We start from the raw sequence: 15,355 nt of genomic DNA, 5'->3' as shown, positions 1-15,355 counted from the left end.
CTCTGGCCCCCCCTCGCCAATCTTTCACGAAAAACACCCGTCTAGCTGAATCCACTGTGAAAAATTTCCCCCACTCTTTATCTGTGCCTAAATCAAAACGCGGATTCCATGAACAAAGCTTCTTTCTTAGAACTGCACGCCTGTGGAACTCTGTTCCGTCTGCCTGCTTTCCTCCGGACTACAACTTGGATATCTTCAAGTCTAATGTTAACAAATTCCTAATGAACTGCCCCCTTAAGTAAACACTTCAGCAAATCTCCTCACTAACTTAATGTACTTGCAATAACCCTTATCCCTGAGTGGCTTCCGGGCCTTGATAAGTGGTGATCACTGTGTAAAAAAAAAAAAAAAAAGTACCCGTTGACTGGGTTCAAAAAACAGCCTACAGAAAATGGACTCTGATTTATGAAAGTATGATAGGTTATGAAAAGGAAGGGTTGTAAAGAGATATCTTCGAATTTGGGAGTATCAAAACCCAAGCAAAATATGATGAAAGTAAAAATAAGATAGATAAACCCCATAATTTATTATACCATACCTGTTCACACTGAAACACTTATCACAATATTCTGTGGATCTATATTAAAAAACCTTGTTAAACTTTGTGACATATTTCCATTCTATGGAGGTCAAGTGCGAACGAACACCCCATAATTTTATTATACCATATTTCTTCAAACTGAAACATAATTATCAAAGTATACTTACGCAGATAGATATGAAAAGTCTTTATTAAAGTTTGTGCCTATTTCCATTCTATGGAGGCCAGGCGCGAACGCAGACCCCACAATTTTATTATACCATCCATATTTAAGTTAAAACATACTTATCAAAGTATTCTTACGTACATCTATATCAAAAACACTTGTAAACGTTTTTTTTTTTTTTCAATTTTTATTTCCATACTTTATGGACCTGGCGCGTACGCAGACCCCACAATTTTAATGAACCACCGTTATGCCAGATCAAACATACCCACTCCTGTGTCTCGATACATCTTCTCTCATTATATGTGATCAGTTTTTTAAAATAGTCAACCATATAGGAGCCTATTCGTGACCAGACACACACACAGACGTTCAGTTTTGATTATAGCTAAAGAAACTCAAGTTACATACATACATTTACACACACACACACACACACACACACACACACACACACACACACACACACACACACACACACACATATATATATATGTGTATGTGTGTGTGTGTGTGTGTGCGCGCGCGCGCGTGTGTGTGTGAGATTTGTTATTTGGACTTTTGTTAACTGTAAAATTTACAAATGAAAAAAGAAAAAGATTAGCGACGCATTTTAAAATGTTGTTAGTAAGTTGCACCGAGAGTACAAGTGATACAAGCACATCATAACACATCCCATTGAAGTACTTGTAAAAAAAGCACAGGGATGCAGCATTGTGGCGATGGAACATAGGTTGGTGCTTTGTTGATAGCACTAAATTGGAGATTTTTTATAAACCCTGTTTAAAAAGGGGGGACTAGTGGTTAAGGCACTCATGCATGTTAACAATACTCCATGCATGGTCAAATGGCGGTTTTCTAGTGATACAGAAGACTTTAAGATGTGAGTACTTTTCTAGCACGATAGAGGGAGCCCACATTCTTTGCAACAGCCCAATTTTCTTGTTTAAATAAGTTTATTCATTTGTATTAATGGAGAGTAGATAATACAGTGGATGTGTTATCGGCAGCTCCAGTAACTCTCGCTTCTCCTATTTTGTCATTCAGTCCTCATTCAATGAGTGATGTTTCTGACAAAGGGTGAAGAAAAAGCTGCTTAAAGGTCGGTACTACTTGGTGACCAGTAGTCTGAGATGTCGGATATTTTTCTGTCTTTGTCTGTCCTTGTTGCCATGTCACTAGTAAGGGTGCTGGAGGTAAACGTTTTGTCTGGGCTGACGTTATCCGCCTGATAGTCAGGGACCCGAACCTTGGATTAACCACTAAGGAGGCTGTCCTATCAGCAGGCGCAAAGTACTGGGACTGCTGTATTGCCATTTGGTGAGTGGATCTGGACCATGCAGTAGTCTCTGGTGGGGCCTCTCGATGCCATACTAGTGGGTAATTGTTACGGCTTTACCTTTACGTGTGCTACAAATAAAAAATAAATTCCTGTCTTTTTCTCTCTTACTTTCCCTCTCTGTACTGCTCTAACCAAGTATGCCGACCTATTCCACAAATCCCAAAACCTCAACATGAAATATCTCCAGAATAAAAACTCGATTAAACCTAGAACCCCATCTTCCAGCGTAGACCCCTACTACCAGGTCTCCTTCTCCAATATCAGGGGTCTACGTTCCAACCTTCCAGAGGTTGAAACCCAATTACAGGAGACGAAACCGGACATATTATTTCTATGTGAAACTGGAATAGGGCCGACCACTTCCCTAGATGAGTTCATAATTAATGGATACTCCAATTTAACAGCTAAATCTGACTCCCAAGATCGCCATGGGCATGGAATATGTGCCTACATTAAGGATGGCTTCCCATGTGGCAGGGATATCTCTAGAGAAGATCCTAATTTACCCTATATGTGCTTCAGGGTTGCACTTACTAACACCACTGCATTTATATTTGCCCTCTATAGGCCCCACAACAGTGGAGTTACTATCTTTAAGAGCATATCTGAGAAAATAGACCACATACTGTTTTCACATCCCTCGGCTAACATCCACATCTGTGGTGACTTCAACGTCCATAACGTGGAATGGCTGACCCATTCAAATAAGACAGATGATGAGGGGAGGTTTTGTCATGATTTTGCCATTGCTTATGACCTCACTCAGATTGTTCGCGAACCCACCCGTGTGCCCGATACACCCAATCAATATGCAAGCCTCTTAGACCTTTTTCTTTCAACTTCCCCTGAGCTATGTTCATGTACCGTTCATTCTCCTTTAGGATCCTCCGACCACTCCGTCGTATCAGTTAAGATAAAAACAAAATGTAAGAAGCCATCAGACGTACCCCTCCACCGTACTGTATACCGATACTCTATGGCTGACTGGGATAGCTTCCGTACATTCATATCTGATTTACCTCTGCACTCCATGTTTAAAAAGGAAGTGTCCTCTATAGTATCAGATCTGACCGAATGGTTAATTGTAGGCATAGACCAATTCATACCATCTAAAAAATTCCAACAAAAACCTAACAGCCAGCCATGGTTCTCCCCAGAATGTGCTGCTGCTATCGCGCACAGAAATCACTTTTTCCATAACTACCAACGTAATAGATGCACTGAGACTAAAGCTGCTTTCAGGACTGCCAGCAACCACTGTAAAAGAGTAATAAAAAATGCAAGAGAGCTATATGCCCAGTCTGTTAAATCCAAGGTAGCTGATCAGCGGCTTGGTTCCCACCAGTTTTGGCAAATAACAAATAGGATCTTGAACAGAAGTGTGCGTTCTATCCCAACCATTATCAATGGACCAGAGGTTATCTCGTCAGCGTCAGACAAGGCCAAACTATTTGCAAAGAACTTTGCAGCTAATTCTACCCTATGCGACGAAGGCCATCAACTCCCCATATTTCCTCCTATAACACAGAACAAGCTAGGTAACATACAAATATCCGTGCATGAGGTCGCCAAGCTAATAAAAAACCTAGATTCCAGTAAAGCAACTGGCCCTGATGGCATCCCAATTATAGTGTTAAAAAAGCTTCAACCAGAACTTGCTCCCATACTTACGAAACTATTTAAGCGCTGCCTTAAGGAGAAGTGCTTTCCGACCCCCTGGAAGACCTCCTCAGTTTGCCCTGTATTTAAGAATTCAGGTGATAAGTCATCTCCCTCTCAATACAGACCAATAAGTCTTCTCTGTGTTATGAGTAAGTTACTGGAATCAATATTAAATAGAGAAATAGTCAACCACCTCAGCAGGAATAACCTTCTTAGTGACACACAATATGGTTTCCGCTCTGCAAGATCTACCACAGATGTGCTGACAGTTATATCCCACAGGATTAGTGAATCTCTTGACAAAGGCTTCCTTTCTAGGGCAATTGCTCTCGACATATCAAAGGCCTTTGACAAAGTATGGCATAAGGGTCTACTTCACAAGATTTCCAGCTACGGTATAGCTGGAAATGTTTTCTCAATCATTAAATCATTTCTCTCTGATAGGCTCATAAGAGTAGTGGTAGATGGACAAAAATTGGAGGCCTGCAATATAAATGCTGGAGTCCTTCAGGGGTCAATCCTGGGCCCAACTCTCTTCCTGATCTACATCAATGACCTCCCTAAACACATACTTAAATCATTCGTTGACATCTATGCTGATGACACGACCATCTACGGCAACACATCAAAGGCTGTAAATGACGAAGTTCTCTCGGATTCTCTCTCCTCTGATCTCGAGCGCGTGGTTCAGTGGGGGAAGATGTGGCTAGTTACCTTTAATGCATCCAAAACCAAACTCCTATCCTTACATCATCAACGCTCTGATCCCCAGCTGGCATCAATTGTGATGGATGGCTCTCGTCTGGGTGAGGCCCCGTGTTTTGACAAGCTTCTGGGCTTGACCTTTACTCCTGATTTGAAATGGAATACGTACATCAAGTCTGTTGCCAAGGTCGCAGGAAAGATGGTGGGATCCTTCTACCGCTCCAGAAGATATCTCACTACTGATGCAATTCTCTATCTCTATAAAAGCCAAGTACGGCCAAGGATGGAATACTGTTGCCATATCTGGGCAGGAGCTGCCAAAAACAGCCTATCATGCCTTGACAGAGTACAAAATAGACTTCGTGGTTTAGTGGGGGATGCCCTTTTCTCTACCCTGCAACCCCTCTCCCACAGAAGAGACGTTGCGAGCCTATCCTTGTTTTATCGTTATTTTCATGGCAGGTGCTCGTCTGAACTCCAATCCCTGGTCCCCCCTCGCCAATCTTTCACGAAAAACACCCGTCTAGCTGAATCCACTGTGAAAAATTTCCCCCACTCTATATCTGTGCCTAAATCAAAACGCGGATTTCATGAACAAAGCTTCTTTCTTAGAACTGCACGCCTGTGGAACTCTGTTCCGTCTGCCTGCTTCCCTCCGGACTACAACTTGGATGTCTTCAAGTCTAATGTTAACAAATTCCTAATGAACTGCCCCCCTAATTAAACACTTCATAAAATCTCCTCACTAACGTGATGTACTCACAATAACCCTTATCCCTGAGTGGCTTCCGGGCCTTGATAAGTGGTGATCACTGTGTAAAAAAAAAAAAAAAAAAAATTACCATGTCTCGTTGCATTTTATGGCTTTCATTTCCAATACTGATTCTGCTTTTTCTTTGTACCATTTATCCGTATGTTGAAGTTCATTCGTTTGCATGGTTTCCGGTGGTCTACTTTCGGAATAGAGATGTCTGTTTTTGGGTTGTTTGTTGCATTTTTTTGTGATATTGTTTACTGTTTCATCTCTGGGTCCGCAAAGTCTACATTTGATAATCCATGCGTCTTTTCACTCTTGAATTTTATGTAATTCCTATTTGGTGAAGATAAAAAGCGAGTCTGCTTCTCTGTTTAAACGTTTTTCTATAGCCATATTTGCTTTCTTTCTCATTTTCTGCACCTTTTGTTTATCGATTCACTGCTCGATTTATTATTCATTTTAGTGATAATTTCTGTAGCGGTAATCAGCCTCTCTGTATTTTGTATTATTTACTAATTATTTCACCACATTCCACACAATCCTCAATATTTACTTCCCTTTTCTGTCCTTTTTGTATTGTCTTTCGAGTACAATGCATTATTCATGATCATCAATTTTCTAGTTCTTTTTTCCAAGTACCAGTTATTTTCTTATTCAATTTATGAAAAGTCCAAAGTATCTTACTATTAATACTACACAGGTGTGCATAGTTTTTATTAGATTTCTACTATTTTCAGGTTAAGCATTGCTTAGAGAAAAAATCCCAAGATTTAAACAGACAAGTGAAATACCTTCTTGAGTTGACGACTACAATCAGCCGGAATTTGGTTTCCTATCCATCCAATAAGCAAAAATGTTTGGGACAGCCGAGCAGCATGTACCAGGATGTACAGTAAGTACTATTCCAGTATCTCTGAAAGGTTACATAACCTTCCATAGATCACTTTAAAAGGAAGGGTCGGTTTCAGTAAAGCTCTTTTGAGTTTTGTAGTAATAACTCTATATAGAGTCGCATTTAACGGTAACACAATGAAAATAAACATTATTATACATGTGTTTAATCTGCATTAAACTCAAACTCTGCAAGACTTCGACGTTTTTGAAAATTTTACATCATCTAATACACAAAGAAAAGTCAGACGTATTCTCAGAATATAGATCAATATAGCATTGCATATAATAAATCTATATTTGATTCTGACTAGCCATTTATAACTTTTTTATCATTGCATCATGTTGTTTACATTAAAGTTGTCATTCGCTTCATTTTCGTTAAAAAATACTTTAATCTACTTTCTATTTAAAAAAAAATCATTGTATAGTTTCATAATAAATATTAAATTATTAAGTTCTTAAAATTACTTTAGTATGAAAACCACTATCCTTCTGCGCAACTATTTTCCATCCTATGAATTGACGCAAGCAGATGGTTGTTATTCATGACGAAAAAATTGTCATGATGTAAGTTGCTGTTTAATTATCATGAACATTGCTTCTTTTCAAACAATTCTCATTCTTATCTGTTGAATTCATAATAACATTTTTCTGTCTTTCTGTACCATAATTAAAACACAATTAGTTTCTTAACTATATTACTTTAAATGTCAGAGTCGTTATTTTTCCAAGACTTACATACCAGCCATTATTTGCTTCTAGGTTTAATCAGCAGCAAAATAATAAAACCCAATTATTTTGTTAACATAACAATGAACGTAAATAATTTTCCTATAAATAAATACTTCATCCGTATGCGTCACGTGACTGCCAGTTTCAATAAAACATTCTTATGCTGCGAACTTAATTTCTGGCAGACATCTTGAATTTGTCAGAGAGAGAGAGAGAGAGAGAGAGAGAGAGAGAGAGAAAGAAAGAGAGAGATAGAGAGAGAAAGAGCGAGAGAGATGCTTTCACAGTAAAAGAAAAACTACATATATTTTTCCTTTTAGTTAAAGTAATGTAAAAAAAAACGTTTCTTTTTCATTTTTGTAATTTCAAGAATCAACTTTAAAACAGATTATTTATAATTTCACAATTTTAAAATAGACGTTCGAAATTTAATTTGTAAAATATACAAATTAGTGTTTCGATTATCAATAACTTCTTCATGCGTATAAATTTATACATATATATATGTAGATATTCAGTCATTAAACACTAAACATTGTAATTTAAACATGTACGCTTATCAGTTTCGTTGCATGATTTTACTTGCGTACACGAACAATAAAATATCACATACGTTTTGTATACGTAATTTCATTGCTAGTCTCATCGATATATCTATGAAAGTGAGAATATGTGTGAGGACATTCTCAACCTATATACTCATTGGATTATTAATCTACAGACTTTAAATCTGGTATATAGGGTATTCAGACATATGGGAAACTTTTTAATAGGTTTTCATCCGGAAAAATGGCTTCTAAGGAGTCAAAATTAAACAAATGGTACGTGGAAGTCGTCGGGCTTTTCTCTGTTTGTTGTTTCACGATTGCGCATGCGTGAATGTTCACATTAAAGATTCCTTATGTTAAGTATAAGTCGGTTTGAAAACAATTTTTAAAGAGCGTATAACATTAGCCGAATGGTTATCGTACTTGACTGTATTTAGGTTTTGGCTTTGATCTCAGCTCGAGCATTTTTTTTTTTTACTTATAAGAAGTGGATTGTTTAGAAGAAAAAAATACTCGCTTGTACATGTCTCAGTTGCTGTATTAATTAAAATTTAATATTTATGCGTATTTTCCGACCTGGCAACGCCGGGAAACTTGCTAGTTTATATATACATGCTTTAAACTTTCATTTTTATTTACTTCTTTGCGTACACGAAACACATAATAACATTTGTTTGAAGTAAATATTCTTTTATCTAGAATCACGATTATGTCATTTTGTAAACGAATGACTTTCGCGGAGATGCGACAATGGAATAAGTTTTCAATTTCAACGATATTATAATCCGTAAGTTTGTGAAGGTCACTGTCTACATAAATCAATAAACTTCATCTATGCATTCATCTATGCATTCTATTCCGAACTGCGACTATTCGTTATGCTTCTTTTACATTAAAAAATATTTTTCAAGTCACAAATAGTTTCTAATTTTTGTTTGCAATAAAAATACAAAACGACAGTTACGGTTATTTTTTTCTTTTATTTATTTACAGTTACTTCCCCTTGTTTTTTCAGTCGTTTTGATATAATTTCTTATAAAAAAAATGAGGGATGTAAGTATGTTTTAACAAATACAGACTTACATCCATTGGTTTGGTCTAATTTTTACTTGTAAAAAGGATGCACATCTTTTTTTTTACATTTCAGTCACGTGAAGTCAATATAATCCCGGGCAACGCCGGGTAGGTTCAGTTAATACATGTTAAATAAATATGAAGACAAAATCAATGTAAATATTAGACAAACTACAAATATATTCGTATAAATTCCTTATGTTACCATTAATCCAAGATGTGGTTAGTTTATTCAGAATCTTAAAATGTTATAGAGTGCTGCTTTTTAAAAACTTCCTAATATAGTCTGTATATATGATGAACGTGAACTTGTCTCTGTGTGTATGCATACGGAACGGTCTCTACCAAACTTCTCTGTCAATTTTTGGTCTGCAGTGTTAAAACTTAATGTATAAGATCTTCAGACCTGTGGAACAAACTCGATTTGATCTTTAGCCGAAAAATAGTTGCTAAGAGGTCAAAAATGGAAATATTAGTCAATTTAATGTGTATCCTTTACGCATGCATAAGTATACATTTATATGTTTAAGTGCTTTAGTTCGTAAAGATTGTCCCTAGGACAGATGGTAGCGAATACCGCTAGATAGTTGAATGTTTTGGGTTCGATTTTAGCTGATGACACCTTAGTCCATTTTTTAAATAATCACTTCTATATATTAGGTACAATATAATAATCAACAGAGAATTGGCTGTAAAATAATTAATACGAAATATGCATAAATTAAGCATCAAGTTTATGCGTACTTTACGAACAGGCTAGTATATATTAAAATTTCAGAATATTTGTTGTATTACAGACTTTGTTTTTAGAATGTCAACTATTATTATGTAAAGACATTAAAACTGGTTCCATATATTCGTGTTTTGAATTAAATCTTCCCACGTTTTTCTGAATAGTAAAATAGTTCAATGAAATGTTTATAATTTTCATTTTATATAATTCAGCTCTATTACTTTTTTAGTCACTTCTTTGTACAGTTTGCAACCCGTGTGTCGAGCGATTTCTACACAGGTTTTATAACATGTTACCGTTCTTCTCGTGTTTCGCTTTTTTTATTTATAGAGATTCACTAACACTTCTGGAACGCATTGACCGGAAATTGAACGATATGCGTAATGATGACTGCATCGGAGACGCCGGAAGTGATAAATTTCGTGGCCTCGAAATGGCCGTGCGGAAAACTGAAGATCTCCTCCTGGATGACGTTCACATGAATGACATACGTCAATTAGAGAACGTACAGAAACGAAATCGGGTCATACGGTAAGTTGGAGATAATACAGGGTGACCCCAAAAAACACGTGATATCTCCATTATTTATTCAACGATTGCCCTTATTTTACAGGACATGGCAGAATCAACGACCGTGAGTACACCAAGACCCCAGTGAAAGCTGGACAAAGAATACACTGTGCTAAATTTCGTTCGGACAAAACATTAAGAAATGCGGCCTAATTAGAGTTGTATAACAGGTGTTGTAGGATATGAAAATAGAGAAAATGACCCTTCCCATAATTTCAATATGACAAAATAATTTTTGGTTATGAACTAACCGAATTTAAAAAATGATAACGTTTATGTATGAACTAGATGCTTAGAATTGTGTAATGTAAAGGTTAATATTGATTTCAGAGAATCCTAAAATACGATGTTCGGCATTGTTTCCAAACACTATCGTCTTAAAAAATATTTATTTCATTTAAAAACATGCGTTTGATTTAATTTAAAATATTGCCTTTGTTTCCGTGGTCGATTCACTATGTCAACTCTCTGTTGAGATGTTTAAAAATATTGCCTTCAAAATGCTGTGCATTGTGGGAATACACGAATAATACATTTAATGTTTTTCCCTATTACTATAAGTCCTTTCACTTAGATCTTTATAATGTACAGTTTAAATTGATTTCGTGCTAGAATTATTTTACACTTCTACCCCCATTATAGCGAATCTAATTTATTTCCTTACTCACGAGTTGTTGTCTCCTCCAACTATCAGTTAGCTGAAAAAGATAACTTCGATATATAGTGACCTAAAACAAAACGATCCCCTCTCTAAATAATGTCACATAGAAATATTAATATAAATTCACGATTCTGCAGTTTAACCATATTTGGCAGAAATATTTTTCAGACTGACTTGTTCACCAAGTTTCATTTGTGTATCTCCAACAGTCTTTTTTACCACCGCTCAATGTTATGATCCAAATGTTCACCTATAAATTACAAGCATGTCTTGATACGACGTACTAAACAGGTGACAAGAATTATTCTTCTGGCACTGAATGGGCGGCTTTCATGCCCTTGGATTCAACTTTAAGATTTTCTCCTGGGATCTGAATTTGTAGAACCATCTATACCTGAGTTCTATTGCCTACATATTGATGACATAGAAATTTATCTCGAAGCGAGCCAGACCAGTCACCGTGAATTTTTACACATTGTTTTTAACTACTTTAATCTTCCTTTGCAATGATCCTTCCCCATAGATTTGGAATATTAAAGAAATTAATCAGTTATAAAAGATGGTGCGGACGTTTGCATAAATTTTTGGGGCGTCAGCCTTTACGAAAGTCGTTCGTTTAATTTGTAATTCTACCACTACTTCGGTAAATTCAATTATTGTCAAGAGTACTTCGGCTGGCTGACTTCAAGGGGAGACAATCGTTTGACAAGATAAATGCTTCGACGGTATGATATTAGGTAAAATTTCTGCAAGTGACAATTACTCAGAAATCAGATAACATTCGTGCCTTGCCATAACATTAATTTAATCCAATAATAATTTATAGTAAAAAATACACTTAAATAAAAAAAATATGAATTTGAACTTCGGAAAGTTTTGATAATTAAATATCAAACTTGTTATTAAAGAAAACCATGTGGTTTACTCAAACCGATGATAATTAAATGGTATACACGTTCCAATGCAAATTCTCCGCCTAGATTGTGATACATTCGTTGACTATGGATCAGATTTAATGCCAATCTAAAATATATGAATTTTCAAATGAGAGGCTGTATCTATATTATACACTCTAAGCATCCCTTAAAATACTTTAAAATAAACTGAAATTAAGAGATTATTTATTAATTAAACAAACTTTTGCATATGTTTCTAGAGGAATCGTAATCCAGATTGCTTAATACCACACCTCTTTTTATGAAAAGAGTTAAAATAGTAAAAAAGATTCAAAAGCAACCTGGAAGTGAATTTAGAAAACTAGCACAGGCACGATCGGAGATTTCAAATAATTACACACGAAATGTCAAGTAAAACAGTCAAAGCCAGTTGAAATAAAAATGTTCAAATATCATAAAAAGTTTAAAGCGTAAAATTAAAAATATTTTATAAAGTGAATAGTTCGTGAATCATGTAGAAACATTGAAAAAACGCAAATGGCGCCTTTCATTGAAACTGAAAAGATCAAAGATAAACGAGTTTTATTCCCAAATGGTAATTCAATTGGGTGAAAAGAAAAGTATTGATTAAAAAAAAAATGACGGTATTATTGATAATGTCCGTCCATCGTTGTCAATGAACACTGCTAACATTACTAATTTGTAGTTGATTGGGTTTAGTGGGTTCAAAGATTACTTGTCAGGTCAATGCGAGCTTGAAAATATTGTCCACAGGTCAGGAACTGCTGTTGAGGTGTTTGTTGCCTTTGTCTTTTGGACTGTGCTCTTCCTCCTCTTCTCATCCAAACGGTTTGTCTCTGCTTCCATGGAGCCTCTGTTGGTCGAACAACGCCACTCACACCCGTTCTTTGCTCTCACGATTCGGTACAAGGCTTTGAGGAACACGATTAGATTGCCTTTGGGGCGTTTCTTCTTGCCGTCTACACGTCTTTTTCCACTCAAAAATTTACCATACAGAAGCTGCTTTGAGAAGCGCTCATCTGACATATGTGCAACATATCCAGCTGAACGAACATAGGATTTCTGAAGTAATATGAAGATAGATGGTAGTTTGGCCCTTTCAAAAAATCAGTGTCAGGAATCTTGTTTTGCCATTTGAGTTTTTTCTGAGACAAGTCATGTGAAAGTGTGTTAAGTTTGTTTACATGTCTGACATAGTCCAAGTCTCAGAAGCAAATGAGATCCTGGATATGACCTTAAACTATATCCGATGGTGAGTCCTCCAGCTTGCGGGCTTTGGGGAGTGTGGAGCCACCCTTTAATTGCCATTGCTCCCAGGTCCACTCTGACCCAGAGTGGTAGTACCTTTTAGGGTCCCAACTATGGGTCAAATAGAAACTGACTTGAAAAAAAACAAAAACAAATATATTCTATTAAAAAAAATTTCCTTAAAATAACTGGATTCGCCATTAAATACCCTAAAAAGGGTTGATATGCCGTAAAACAAAAACAATCAACCAACAATCAGAAACAAACAGCAATGTACTGATGACAATAGCCTGGTACACTTGCAGTTGGGTTTCGAGGTGGATATCTCTGCAGTCCCAGACGTTGCTGCGTAGCCTTACAAAAGCAGAGCTGGTTTTGGCTACTTTGTTGTTAATCAGCTCATTAATGTAAACTATGTTGGATAGAGTGTTGCTAAGATAGGTGAATGTGTCAACAGTGTTGAGATCAGTACCACAAACCTGAATCTTTGGCGGTGGGTATTATTGCGATGCATGGGAAATAATGTAATCTGTAAAATTAGATAAGATAACAGACATTCATTATCTTTTAAAAAGTAATATTGTTATCTAAGGGAGATAACCTAAAATGTATAAAATGAGATGGATATATTCTAATATTTAGTTAAGCTTTATATAATATATTGTAAGTTAATTAAATATTACAATTATTTAATTGCATTGACAATTGCATTATTAACTTGCTACGTTTGAATAAAAATAAAAATAAGCTTAGCATAAATGAATGGCAGAGTACACAGCAAAATTGTAATACTATTGAATGCAAGTAATTCAGATAATTTGTACGTTCGAAATTTCTTTTTAAAGATGAAAAAGAAAATATTTTGGTGTATGTTATTTTGTATGTCAAGCTTACATCTTGTTTCTTCTGTTTAATTGTTATGATCTTCCATTTCTTGTAATAGAAAATTTTACCAAGAATTCTCCATAATTTTTAGTTTTGGTTTCGATTATAGCTGATGGCACTCCAGTTATCTATCTTTTATAAATACGTTTACCCAGAATTCTTCACAAGTTTTGGTTTTAGTTTCGATTATAGCTGAAGAAACTCAAGTTACATACATACATACATACATACATACATACATACATACATACATTTACACACACACACACACACACATATATATATATATGTATATATATATATATATATATATTCTTCATAAGTTTTGGTTTCAGCTTTTCGATTAAAACTGATACACCCAAGTCATATGGATATATTTTCTTAGTTTTTAAATAATAACTTTATAATATATAAGAATCAAAATAAAACTGACTCTATAAGAATATATACGAAATTTGCATGAATTAAAATATAATATTTAAACGTATTTTATAGAGTTAAACCGGGCTACGCTAGGCATCCCTGCTAGCTTAGATAAATACTTTTGCAGTTTTAACAAAAGAGCTACAATAATATCAGGGCGTCTCCATTTACGCTGAACATCCACAGAATGCCCACATCAATGTATGACATATGAATGGAATTTCCACAGGTCCTGCTAGTATACATTAATATGTAGTGTAAGAGGGCTATTTGAGGACATATTGGTTTCTGTTCACTACACACTCAAATCAATTATTATTTCACTACACACTCAAATCAATTATTATTTCCAATAACCTATCTAAAGAAAAATTTTAATCCAAGAAATAAAAAAAAATGCAGTCATCGTTGATTTGTCTGCAAAACATAGTAATATAAAAACTAATACAGTGTTTCCAGATTATTTATACTTATGGTTCGGTTGGAGCTTGAGGGATGTGATGATAACGTTTCCCCTAAGATGGCTATATCTTCTTTTAGATACCCTGGGCGATGCACAATAAAAATCTGGCTCCTGCGATGGTTTCAGGAGGTGTGAGCAGCCCAGGACATCCTATGTCACCTTACGTTTTCTAATGTCTTAGGGTCAATGAAGCTGAATACCTTGATGTTCTTAAAACGATTGTTAAGCCGTGGATCGATAAATTACGCAATAGAAATCCATGTGCATTTCAACACGACTTTTCACCTTCTCACATCATATTCATCATCATCATCATCTCACATCGTATTCATCATCATCATCATCTCACATCGTATTCATCATCATCATCTTCTCACATCCTATTCATCATCATCATCTTCTCACATCGTATTCATCATCATCATCATCATCATCTCACATCGTATTCATCATGATCACCTTCTCACATCGTATTCATCATCATCATCATCATCATCATCATCATCATCATCATCATCATCATCATCATCATCATCATCATCATCTCACATCGTATTCATCATCATCATCATCTCACATCGTATTCATCATCATCATCATCTCAAATCGTATTCATCATCATCATCTTCTCACATCGTATTCATCATCATCATCATCTCACATCGTATTCATCATCATCATCATCATCATCATCATCATCATCATCATCATCATCATCATCATCATCTCACATCGTAATCTATCATCATCATCATCATCTTCTCACATCGTATTCATCATAACCATCATCTCACATCGTATTCATCATCATCATCATCTCACATCGTATTCATCATCATCATCATCATCATCATCATCATCATCATCATCATCATCATCATCATCATCATCATCTTCTCACATCGTATTCATCATCATCATCATCTCACATCGTATTCATCATCATCATCATCATCATCATCAAAATCCAGATTATTTATACTTATGGTTCGGTTGGAGCTTGAGGGATGTGATGATAACGTTTCCCCTAAGAT

General features: G+C 35.7%; 1 protein-coding gene across 1 annotated transcript in view; it reads left to right on the top strand.

Annotated features, from left to right (window-relative positions):
* LOC145289490 (uncharacterized) overlaps positions 1–15,355 on the top strand; it is a 319,689-nt gene that overhangs the window by 256,697 nt on the left and 47,637 nt on the right. Inside the window, exons 9-10 of the mRNA XM_080136416.1 lie at positions 5,911–6,065; positions 9,485–9,685. Of these exons, the coding sequence (XP_079992542.1) occupies positions 5,911–6,065; positions 9,485–9,685 (356 nt within the window). The remainder of the gene's footprint in view (positions 1–5,910; positions 6,066–9,484; positions 9,686–15,355) is intronic.

This window comes from Euprymna scolopes, chromosome 2 (genome assembly GCF_053919585.1).
Source record: "Euprymna scolopes isolate OS-2025 chromosome 2, ASM5391958v1, whole genome shotgun sequence".
Lineage (NCBI taxonomy): Eukaryota > Metazoa > Mollusca > Cephalopoda > Sepiida > Sepiolidae > Euprymna > Euprymna scolopes.
Note: the sequence above shows the minus strand (reverse complement) of the source record. Positions and strands in the feature narration are given on the sequence as shown.